This window comes from Pristiophorus japonicus, chromosome X, assembly GCF_044704955.1.
Source record: "Pristiophorus japonicus isolate sPriJap1 chromosome X, sPriJap1.hap1, whole genome shotgun sequence".
Classification (NCBI taxonomy): domain Eukaryota; kingdom Metazoa; phylum Chordata; class Chondrichthyes; family Pristiophoridae; genus Pristiophorus; species Pristiophorus japonicus.
This window is the reverse complement of record NC_092010.1, coordinates 21,032,528-21,045,052: the sequence shown is the minus strand read 5'-3', so window position 1 is coordinate 21,045,052 and position 12,525 is coordinate 21,032,528. Positions and strand designations below refer to the sequence as shown.

Sequence of the window (12,525 nt, the reverse complement as noted above, 5' to 3'; positions counted from 1 at the left end):
TCACTTAGTAGTTTCTACTGAGCCATTTTGAGCTATAGAATATTCCTTCAACCTCGGGGTTGAAATTGTTATTCGGAGACAATTATCCTCTTCCAGGCTGAAATACTTGAACTGCCTCATCATTTATCCCTTATTTCACTCATCTTTTCACACTGCACGAAAAGTTATTATTCTGCTCCATGCTTTCTGCTCCAGCTGTTGTCTTCATGGATCCTTTCCTACCCCAACAAACCCCCTTTTTCCTCTGCTGAAGTGGTGGCTCAAGCTAGGGTTTCACAGACACTGCCAGCCATCTGGCACCTCACCTTCCCAAGTGAACCTAGAGTAATCAGTAGAATGTGTCACTATTGGAGCAGGGCATCACAGTCAAGCCCCCACCCAACAAGTCATTCCAGCTAGGCTCAATGTTCATCAATCAGGAGTGGGAACCCTAGCTGATTTTTTTTCCCCCCCCTCCCTAGCCCAGGGACACCCACGACCAAATATAGTTTCCCCCTATTGCCACCCCGGCTGAGATTAACTAACTCAACACAGACCAGGGACTCAACCTAGGGCCCCTCTTGGTCTGTATGGCTCAGTACCAAGTCACACTGTGCATTTACCAGAGGAGCCATCGGGGAAGCCACACTTTCTGCCTTATTCCTTCTTGATGTTTTCCAGAGTCATGCCGTGGGGTTTGATCTGTTTATTTTGATGGGTTTTGGTGTGCTTGGAGAGGTGGTCGCTCCTCATGAACCTTTTGCCACACTCCAGACAGCAGAAGCGCTTTTCCCCCGTGTGAGTCCTCAGATGTCGCTGCAACTCATCAGACCTGGTGAAACTTTTCCCACAAAAGAGCCAGTTGCATACAAAGGGGCGCTCCCCAGCATGCCATCGCAGGTGAGCCTTAAGGTGGGAAGTCTTTCCATAGACTTTCCCACAGCCTGGAATATGGCAGATGTGCTGTTTCTTCTTGCCCTGTTCTTCACTGTTGCTTGGAGATTGGCAATTGGGGCACCGGCACCTCCTGCAACGCCTGGAACAGTTTAGAAGACTTTTGGAAGAACTTGAAAGAAGTGCAGTGGGCAATTGGGCTTGATGCCCCAAGACCATGGGTCGGCCAAATTGGAGATGGTGAGGATTGACAGTATTGGGTTGCTGCATGCTCCACCAAGGGATATCTTCAGCATAACTGGGAGATGCATGTCTGGACTGCAAAGCTGAAGAACTGGGAATGAAGTTGGGGAAGTTCGGACCGATTCCATTAGCTTCTGGGTAAGAATAGGCCGAACTTGCAGGAACAGAAGTAGTCGTCAAAATCTTCACAGAAGATAGCTCAAAAGTGTAGACGGAGTCTGCCGGAGGGGTCAGGGGAAGCTCACGTGATCCCAAAGCGGACGGCACTGTCCCGAGAGAATACGGAGCCTTTGGAGGACTGAACGACATTGCGCGAGAACCTCCAAATGCTTCATTGCTCCAAAACTGAAACATTCCCGAGGTGGGCCCCATAGACATGTCATATTGGAACTGGGGAATATCTGCAGAGGTTGGTCCAACTTGTCCTACTCTTCCACAGGCAGCAGCCAACATGGACAAACTTGTTACTGATTCTGGTGAAGAACTTGGTGTTCGGTCCTAAAAAAAAAAGGGAAAAAAAAAATCAAGTTCTGCTAAGTTTGAATTGAGCAAAAGAACAATTAATATTAAAAGAGGTCTCCAATTAAATTCTCTTGATTAATTGCCCATGGGTCAGTTAATGTATAATTAAAAAATAAATTATTTTCAAGGAGGGAGATAGAAATGGGTGACTTCATTAACTCACTCCAGACCCACCTTCTGTTGCCTGGGCCCCAAGCTCTGAAACTCCCTCCCTAAACCTCTCCGCCTCTCTTTCCTCCTTTAAGATGCTCCTTAAAACCTACTTCCTTGACCAAGCCGCTGCCCCAATATCTCCCTATGCAGCTCGGTGTCAGATTTTTGTCTTGCATCACTCCTTGGGACATTTTACTATGTTAAAAAGGTGCTTTATAAAAATACAAATTGTTCATGATGAATCATTTGGATGCGGTGATGGGGGGGCCGGGGGTTGGGGGGTTCTTTCTGCATGGATGAACTCAGATGGGTCAAATGACCTTCCCCATCCGTAACGAGTTGGAGAGGAAGGGAGAACATTAAAAAGATATTATTGCCTTAGATCAGATTTAAGAGTGCATGCGCTTTATAATATTCATTTAGTGGTTTCTGTTTTACATTGACTGTCTCCTATTTAGTTTTTATTTGCCAATGGGGGCATGAGGTTGAGATTTATTTGAATAAAGTTCGACACTGATAGTATGCTGTCGAAGACACTCTGTGCTGCACTGGAATACCGGCTGAGATTGTGCACTAATTGCTGGCATTTGTACCCACAACCTTCCAAGATTGCTACGACTGAACCAAGCCTGCATAACTGGCAGTTATCCTATAGTTCCATAAAGCTCTGGATACTGGGTTCAGTTCTGGGCACTGCCCCTCAGGAAGGATATATTGGTCTTGGGAGAGGGAGCAGCACAGATTCACCAGACTGATACCGGGGCTAAAAGGATTAAAATTAGGACAGGTTGCATAAACTGGGCTGGTATTCCCTGAAGTATAGAAGATTAAGGTGATCTAATTGAGGTGTTTAAGATTAAAGGATTTTGAACTATTTCCTCTGGTTAGGAGGGGGAGGGGGAGACCAGAACAAGGGGGGCATAACCTTAAAATTAGAGCCAGGCCGTTCACGGGTGATGTGATGAAGCACTTCTTCAGAGTAGTGGAAATCTGGAAATCTTTCAGGCGCCCCCACCCCCCAAAAAAACACTGATAGGCTGTGGGCAGGGCCCCAATTGAAAATTTCCAAACTGAGATGGATAAATTTTTGTTGGGCAAGGGTATCAAAGGTGATAGAGTTAAGATACAGATCAGCCCTGATCTGATCGAATGGTGGTACTGGCTCAAGGGGCTGAATGGTCATCTCCTGTTCCTCATCAGCTGGTCACTAAATTAACCTATCAGGAAGCAGAGTTTAGGTTTAAGCAGCAGTTTGGAGACAGTGCTGATTTTTTGCACACATGGAGCGAACACAGTTGGCCTACCAGCCTACAGGGGAAATGATAATTTGCGGGATTGGAGCAGTCATTTTTCTAAGAATGGATGCACGTTAAGATTTTTTTTTAATTCCACCATCCAAGCACCAATTGAATTTTTTTTTTTAATAAATAAAAGCAGGTCTCAATGTGTGGGGATTATTTTCCCCAAGAATATTTAAATTATAATGCAAATCCTAAATTAGGAAAGAGTTAGAAACAAAAGCACCCCAATGGCTCAGTGCCTTCGGGCACCACATGAGCAGGTTGCTGAGCCACCGACCAGCAGGTCTCCAGATCAAAGCTCGTTGATCTCAGTCAGCCTCAGTATCCTTGGATGGGGCGGGGAAAGACAATCCGCCAGGATCCCTGATCCATGTTGCTTTCCACGAACCCCTTGTTGGAAAGTACGTGTCGGTAAATATCTGGCAAGAATAGAATTGGGCTCAGCTGCGATGCCCTTCACAGTCAAATAGCCAGTCAACTGTCTAAACACACATGAAAAACAGGCCACTTCTTCAAACCCCAGTAAAGGTCAGCGCCTTTTGGAGAGGGGAGAAGCTTAGAAGAATTAAAATATTAAAATCAGTGTAGTTTTTTTTTTAAATTCCTGGCAACATGCTGCAGGAGCTAAACGGAATTGAAGTACTGAAGATTGAATTAGGAAAGGGAGAGACAAGAACTGTGTCAAGATCACTTCACTTAAAAAGGGGCTGGATCATACCAACTTGCTAAAGCGTTTTCTAAGGGTGAACACACCACACCACAGGGCAAATCATGGGTGGCAGCCATTAAGTCCACTGTAATTTATCCTAATTATGTCTTTGAACTATTTTAATAATGTGATCCATCAAAAGGCTTTTTGCCTTATTCTTAAATTTCAGTATTAGTCTTGGTGCAAATTTTCTGTTGCATAATTAATCTGTCATGGGAAATTTTCAAAAAATGATAATTGCTTCATTTTTCTCCCCCTAACTTGCGATCGTTAAAAACCCATTGTAGCAAATCCAGTTCTGCAAGACTTGTTTTAGAGGGGATAATGGGCCTTCAATATGGTAGCAGAGGTAATCCACGCAAAGAAGCCTTCAATTAACCAGAATTCACAGGTGAAATTCAGTCGACAAGGATTAATAGATCAGATAGGATAGGGAAAGTAAATGCTGAATTTCTCACTGGTCACCTATCAAAAGGAGGTCTAATTCATTCGACGTGTACTTCGAGCAGAACATTGCATCAGGAAGGATCACAGAATTGGTCCGTAGACACTTACCCAGGGAACTTGCCATTCCTCATACTCACGGTCTAGTATCACACTATACAGGATGATTGGGTATTATATATTTAAAATTTAATTTAGTCGGTAGCGCAGTTTAAAGGAAATGCAATGAATCCCAAAATACAATGGAGCAGCTATAGGAAACGGTCAAACCGGACTTGCAAACTCCTGGGGATCAGAACAACGAGGAGTATTTGAACAAGGATAGGGCTCCTTGTGTTTACTATAGGGGAGCGTGTGCAAGGAAACGTTGTGATAAGGGGAGATTTGTACCTCTTAGCCATTGATTATTTGCATTTGTAAGATGCTGTGACTTTAGACAGACAGGTTTTAGGAGCCAACTCAATGTAATCTAATCTGGCTTCTAACTTCAAACCCCGCATGTGTATGTATACCCCGGTTATACTGCACACAGGGGATTCGAAGGGCTCTTCAGTAGAATCCAGCCTCTTGTCCGCACTGACCGAAGACCTGTAACAAGTTGCACGGTCATAAGAAATAACAGGAGTAGCCCATACCGCCCCTCGAGCCTGCTCCGCCATTCAATAACTTCATGGCTGATCTGATCTTGGCTTCAACTCTAGTTTCTTACCCACTCCATTACTCGCATATCGTTCAAATATATTCAATGACCCGGCCTCCATTGATAAGAAACTCCTTTGACACACACACACACACACACACAATTATTCAATTAACTAAAATCAATCAGAACAGCCTCATAGAAATTAAAGCACAGGAAGCCTTTCGCAGCCCTTTACACCCGTGCCGATCCAAGCTCCTTAACTGGAGCTATCTATTTATATCCCCTTTCACCGTCACCTTTTACACACTTCACTTTTCAAATACTCATCCAATTCCACTTTGGTCCCCACCATAAACTGCGTTCCCTAACCACTGACTCCATCCCTCTCGTCAATCGGAGGGTGAACAAGACTGTTTGCAACCTGGATGTCATATTTGACCCTGAAATGAGTTTCCAGCCATATATCCACAGCATAACTAAAACCACCTTTTTTCACCTCCACAACATCGCCCGTCTCCGCCCCAGCCTCAGCTCTTCTGCTGCTGAAACCCTCATCCATGCCTTAGTTACCTCTAGACTTGACTATTCCAACTCACTACTGGCCGGACTCCCACATTCTACACTACATAAACTTGAAGTCATCCAAAACTCTGTAGCCCGTGTCCTAACCCACACCAAGTCATGATCACCCATCACCCCTGTCTGACCTACATTAGCTCCTGGTTAAACAACACCTCGATTTCAAAATTCTCATCCTGGTTTACAAATCACTCCATGGATTGGCCCCTCCCCATCTCTAATCTTTTTCAGCCTCACAATCCCACAAGATGTGCACTCCTCAAATTCTGCCCTCTTGAACATCCCTGATTATAACTGCTCAATCATCAGTGGCCCTCTCCACAACAAGCTTTTGGTCATCTACCTTAATATTTCTTCGGTGGCTTGATGTCAAATTTATCTTGTAACACTGTTGTGAAGCACCTGGGGACGTTTTACTACATTAAAAGGCACTATATAAATAAAAATTATTTATTATTGCTCTTGCCCCAATAGCCCCAACTTGTGGTAAAACATTCTGAAAAGCCTCGAGGTGAAAAATAAAATCCCTGGGTACTCCCTCTGTTCCCTTCATTCTTCCAGTGCCCAGTCCATGTCCCCCCATCACTGGTTACCGATGCACCGACCAGTGGTAACGAACCTTCACTGTTTACCCTCTCAAAACCCTTCATAATCTCAAAAGCCTCCTCATTAGATTCCCACTTAATCCCCTCCACCCGAGTGAAAGAGGTTCAATATTTAATCTGTTTCACACCTCGATCCAGTCAGTTAGATGTCAGTTTGTATGGCAGCATGGAGTCCATTGCATGGGACATATAGAAGACTTACATTTCTATAGCACCTTGCACGACCACCAGACATCTCAAAGCACTTTACAGCTAATGAAGTACTTTTGGAGTGTAGTCACTGTTGTAACATGGGAAACACAGCAGCCAATTTGCACACAGCAAGCTTCCACAAACAGCAATGTGATTATCTGGTCATTATCTGTTTTTGTTATGTTGATTGAGCGATAATTATTGGCCCAGGATATCAGGGATAACACCCCTGCTCTTCTTCAAAATAGTGCCCTGGGGTCTTTTACATACACCCGAGGGGGCCTCGGTTTAACATCTCATCCAAAAGACGGCACCTCCGACAGTGCGGCACTCCCTCAGTACTGCACTGGGAGTGTCAGCCTAGATTTATGTGCTCAAGTTTCAAAGTATATGGCAGAAGGGTCAACAACAAACAGGACACAGATTTAAGGTCATTGACAAAAGAGCCAGAGGCGAGCATTTTAAAAAAAACGCAACAAGTTATGATGATCTGAAACACGTGTCTGGAAGGGAGGTGGAAGCAGATTCAATGGTAACTTTAAAAAGGAATTGGATAAATATTTGAAAAGGAAAAAAAATGCAGAGCTGTGGGGAAAAGGACAGAAGTGGGACTAATTAGATCACACTTTCAAAGAGCCAGCACAGGCACGATGGGCCGAATGGCCTCGGTCTGTGCTGTACCATTCTATAATATTAAAGTCTAGAACTAAGTAGAAACTAGGAAAATAAAAATTGTGCAATTTACTTTTTCGTTGGGAAAGTTATCAGCAGGTTTAACTCAGTTAACAGCCTACAATATCTGATCCACAAACAGAATGAAATGTTGCTTTCTGCCAAGGCTAAAACGAATTGCAATAGTTTGATTCACTCCAGGTACTGGTCAGATCACAAATCTCAGTGCTGCTTGTGCCATTGAGTCAAGGCGAAGAGGATGAAAAGGATTTCTCCTCTTGGTCACCTGGACAGTCTGACCAAATAGTCTCCTTGTACCAGGAGGATCATGACCCGTTACAATTCCTTTCACAAAAAAAGAGCCACTGCAGAATGCACGCTATTAGAACATGCGAGTTCTCAGAACTGGCAGCATGTCATGAGAGAAAAACTGGGATTCCCACTTTTGTTGTTGCGAACAGGTACTTCATTCCCATCCCGACAACAGGAGTTGGAAACATTCCTGCACCACTTACATGTGTAAGTCTTTAAAAGGGACACAGTGCGGAAGCCGTTCCTTTACTGTTGTATAGATAATTGTTATTTTCTGAGCTCTCCAATGTAAGAGTTTAAAAAACTGATTTCTAAAAAAAATGACAATATTTCGAAAGCTTGTAAGCTACACCTCTTCCATTCGAACCATCACTTCGCCCCTTTTATTCTCCCCACCAATTCCACTTAATCGGGAGAAACAAACAGTCACAGCTGCTACAAAAAAAATCCCCGTCTGTGATCTCAGGAACGGAAATTGGGAGGACAGGATCAAAAGTTCACTCGCCAACAGCCTGCCTCGCAATAGCGTGGAGAGGAAAAACCGGCGTTACTTCGAAATCAAACACGAGAATAAAATGCATCTTGATTTAAAAAAAAACACACTTTAAAAAAAAATCTTAAACAGAATGCAAAAAAAAAATCAGTATGCTGATAGAATCCGGAAGACAGAACGAGAAAACCCTTGCTCAACTTGAAATTGGATGCATTTGCAATGACATAAAATTGCACTAACCTGCACAAACGCTTGCAAATAATAGTCTTCACTTGCAACTGTGGCCATTCGCCAATCGAGCAGGAACCGTGGGCGCGTTTCAGAGTGATGTTCCAAGGTAAGCTGACTTCAGAAGGACAGAGGAAATCCTCTGCCTCCTACTTCCCACTGCTCCGGTCTTTTGTTCATTTGAATATCATTTAAGAAAAGTTTTCGGCTCCTTATCAGCCAATAAAAGGCATGGCTTCAGAAGTCAGCCGCCTCGCAGTGATTTGAATGGCTTGAGCTCTTTTCAATCAGATGCATGGGCCATCCAAGGGAGGGGCCGCCTGGCTCAATGTATATGTGTGTGTGTGTGTGTGCTGGTGTGCCTCGCTGATAGGATGATGACAGGACAGACAACCCTTGGACTGAGTGAAGAAGTCATCACCATCTGGGAGATCTCTGCATACAAAGATAATTAGATTGACTTGATCAAAGAGCCAACCACCCCACAGGAAATCGCCTTGATTACAGCAGTGCTTGCAATGGAACTCTTGCAATTGAAGGCTTTAAATGGGCTATCTTTAAAAGTCAGTTAAGAGTTAAAAGCAACATCAAAAAATCCTTTTATTTCCCCTTGCATCCAAGTTTACTTTTTCACATTCAAATCAGATTAACCATCCCATCTCAGATCTTTTCAGCGTATCTCATTTTTATCTGTGAAGATCGTGACCAAGCCGCTGCATGAATTTGAAGGCTGCAGACATTCAGCGAGAGTTTCTTTTTAATTTGGAGGATGTAAATTTTGGTCTCCAGTTTTATGTTCTGATTAATCGATTTTTGAGGTGCCAGGAAGAGGGGCACTTTTGAAAAATTCCGGGCTCGTTTTGTTGAGTGGGGAAGGGCGTATGTTATTTTCTGTAAAAGTTTTATGGCAAGACGTGTAGTGGATGTCAAGTCTTTTAGGGGCACCATCAAGGCTCCATTTTAAACAGAGAGTTTCGCCATCTGGACGGAGCCCTTTTGAGAGGAGTCCCTTCATCAGGACCTGTTTAGTGCTTATTTATACTGTCGGGCCAACTCTGACAGCACTGCTGTTGCAGTCAGGGCAACCTTGCAGTGTAACTGATGAGGCATTGTTGTCATTGCAAGCACCTAACTCCTCCTGGTACAGAGATCCATCTGTACCTTTTGTTACCTCCAAACTTCACCATTCCAACGCTCTCCTGGCCAGCCTCCCACCTTCAACCCTCTGTAAACATCAGCTCATCCAAAACTTGGCTGCCCGTGTCCTAACTTTCACCAAATCCCACTCACCCATCACCCCCTGTGCTCACTGCCCGTGTCCTAACTTTCACCAAGTCCCGCTCACCCATCACCCCCTGTGCATACTGCCCCCTGTCCTAACTCGTACCAAGTCCCGCTCACCCATCACCCACAGTGCACGCTGACCCGTGTCCTAACTCGCACCAAGTCCCGCTCACCCATCACCCTCTGTGCTCGCTGACCTACATTGGCTCCCGGTCCGGCAACGCCTAGATTTAAAAATTCTCATCCTGGTATTCAAATCCCTCCATGGCCTCGCACCTCACTATCTCTGTAACCTCCTCCAGCCCCACAACCCCTCCTGAGATTTCTACGCTCCTCCAATTCTGGCCTCATGAGCATCCCCGATTTCTATCACTCCACCATCGGTGGCCGTGCCTTCAGCTGCCTGGGCCCTAAGGTCCGGAATTCCCTCCCTAAACTTCTCCACCTCTCTTTCTTCCTTTAAGATGCTCCTTAAAACCGAGCTCTTTGATATGCCTGAATATCTCCTTATGTAGCTCGGTGTCAAATTTTGTTTTATGACACTCCTTGGGGCGTTTTACTATGTTAAAGGTGCTCTATAAATACAAGTTGTTGTTGTTTTTGTAACCTCCACAAAACTACAACCCTCCGAGATCTCTGCGCTCCTCCAATTCTGGATTCTTGCGCATCCCCGATTATAATCGCTCCACCATCGGTGGCCGTGCCTTCAGCTACCGGGGCCCTAAGCTCTGGAATTCCCTCCTTAAACCTCTCCACCTCTCTACCTCTCTCTCATCCTTTATGGTACACATTGGAGTTTAGAAGAATGAGAGGTGATCTTATTGAAACGTATAAGATTCTGAGGGGGCTTGACAGGGTGGATGCAGAGAGGATGTTTCCCCTCGTGGGGGAATCTAGAACTAGGGGGCATAGTTTCAGAATAAGGGGCCGTCCATTTAAAACTGAGATGAGGAGAAATTTATTCTCTCAGAAGGCTGTAAATCTGTGGAATTCTCTGCCCCAGAGAGCTGTGGAGGCTGGGTCATTGAATATATTTAAGGCGGAGATAGACAGATTTTTGAGTGATAAGGGAATAAAGGGTTATGGGGAACAGGCAGGGAAGTGGAGCTGAGTCCATGATCAGATCAGCCATGATCTTATTGAATGGTGGAGCAGGCTCGAGGGGACTAAAGTCCTACTCCTGCTCCTATTTCTTATGTTCTTATGATGCTCTTTGACCAAGGTCAAGAGGACATAGACAGGCTGGTGGAATGGGTGGACACGTGGCAGATGAAATTTAATGCAGGAAAGTGTGAAGTGATACATTTTGGTAGAAAGAATGAGAGGAAATCTAAACTAAAGGGTACAATCCTAAAGGGGGTGCATGAACAGAGAGACCTGGGAGTATATGTGCACAAATCGTTGAAGGTGGCAGGGCAGGTTGAGAAAGCGGTTAAAAATATATACGGGATCCTGGGCTTCGTGAATAGAGGCATAGAGTACAAAAGCAAGGATGTTATGATCAACCTTTATAAAACACTGGTTCGGCCTCAACTGGAGCATTGTGTCCAATTCTGGGTACCGCACTTTAGGAAGGATGTGAAGGCCTTAGAGAGGGAGCAGAAAAGATTTAAGAGAATGGTTCCAGGGATGAGGGACTTCAGTTACGTGGATAGACTGGAGAAGCTGGGGTTGTTCTCCTTAGAGCAGAGAAGGTTGAGAGGAGATTTGATCGAGGTGTTCAAAATCATGAGGGGTCTGGACAGAGTAGATAGAGAGAGAAACTGTTCCCATTGGTGGAAGGGTCGAGAACCAGAGGACACAGATTTAAGGCGATTGGCAGAAGAACCAAAGGCGACATGAGGAAAACTTTTACGCAGCGAGTGGTTAGGATCTGGAATGCACGGCCTGAGAGGGTGGTGGAGGCAGACTCAATCGTGGCTTTCAAAAGGGAATTGGATAAGTACCTGAAGGGAAAAGATTTGCAGGGCTACGGGGAAAGGACGGGGGAGTGGGACTGGCTGGGGTGCTCTTGCAGAGAGTCGGCACGGGCTCGATGGGCCGAATGGCCTCCTTCTGTGCTGTAAACATTCGATAATTCTGTGATCTGTCCTCAAATCGCTTTATGTGCCTCAATGCCAAATTTTGTCTGATAACATTCCAGGGACGTTTTATTATATTAAAGCCGTGATATAAATGCATGCTGTTTCATCTGGTATATCCAAGCCAAAAACTACTGACTGACACAATTACTAAATCGCTTCCAATCGAATATGAAATGGATATCGAGGAGGCTGTTTCGTCGACAGAGCTCCTTTTAATTCTGTTCCCTCTCTCCCTCCTATTTATTTCTTCTATCTTTTCTGATCCCCTTCATAAGAACATAAGAAATCGGAGCAGGAGTAAGCCATTTGGCCTTTATTGCAAAGGGGATGGAGTATAAAAGCAGGGAAGTCTTGCTACAGTTATACAGGGTATTGGTGAGGCCACACCTGGAATACTGCGTCCAGTTTTGGTTTCCATATTTAAGAAAGGATATACTTGCTTTGGAGGCAGTTCAGAGAAGGTTCACTCGGTTGATTCCGGGGATGAGGGGGTTGACTTATGAGGAAAGGTTGAGTAGGTTGGGCCTCTACTCATTGGAATTCAGAAGAATGAGAGGTGATCTTATCGAAACGTGTAAGATTATGAGGGGGCTTGACAAGGTGGATGCAGAGAGGATGTTTCCACTGATGGGGGAGACTAGAACTAGAGGGCATGATCTTAGAATAAGGGGCCGCTCATTTAGAACAGAGATGAGGAGAAATTTCTTCTCTCAGAGGGTTGTAAATCTGTGGAATTCGCTGCCTCAGAGAGCTGTGGAAGCTGGGACATTGAATAAATTTAAGACAGAAATAGACAGTTTCTTTAACAATAAGGGGATAAGGGGTTATGGGGAGCGGGCGGGGAAGTGGAACTGAGTCCATGATCAGATCAGCCATGATCTTATTAAATGGCGGAGCAGGCTCGAGGGGCCGTATGGCCTACTCCTGCTCCTATTTCTTATGTTCTTATGTTCTTATTTGGCCCCTCGAGCCTGCTCCGCCAGTCAATAAGATCATGGCTGATCTTAGGGGCTCCCGATGGCCACGGACACGCGTCAACACGTGCTCCTACGAGCATCGCCAACATGGCCATTCTTCATGTGTGTGCCTAGACAGTGAGTGTTGGAAGGCTATTCCACCGTGGGGGCATCGCCGTCGAGTCTGCTCGCATCCTCACGCCACATACACACACATGCACGCACACGCACA

At 45.0% G+C, this 12,525-nt stretch overlaps 1 protein-coding gene across 1 annotated transcript; it reads right to left on the bottom strand.

The window, feature by feature from the left end:
- Window positions 1-636: 636 nt before the first annotated feature.
- On the bottom strand, window positions 637-8,029 carry LOC139240817 (transcription factor Sp5-like). Its single transcript, XM_070869297.1, has 2 exons — window positions 7,982-8,029; window positions 637-1,614 (listed from the first exon to the last, which is right to left on the bottom strand). The coding sequence occupies exons 1-2, from the start codon at window positions 8,027-8,029 to the stop codon at window positions 637-639; spliced, it is 1,026 nt and encodes a 341-aa protein (XP_070725398.1).
- Window positions 8,030-12,525: the final 4,496 nt, after the last annotated feature.

Coding starts and splice junctions, on each gene's coding strand:
- LOC139240817 (XM_070869297.1), bottom strand. CDS start 8,029: ATGGCCACAGTTGCAAGTGAAGACTATTATTTGCAAGCGTTTGTGCAG. Junction 1,615..7,981: donor ATTTGCAAGCGTTTGTGCAG/GTTAGTGCAATT, acceptor TTTTTTTTTTAG/GACCGAACACCAAGTTCTTC.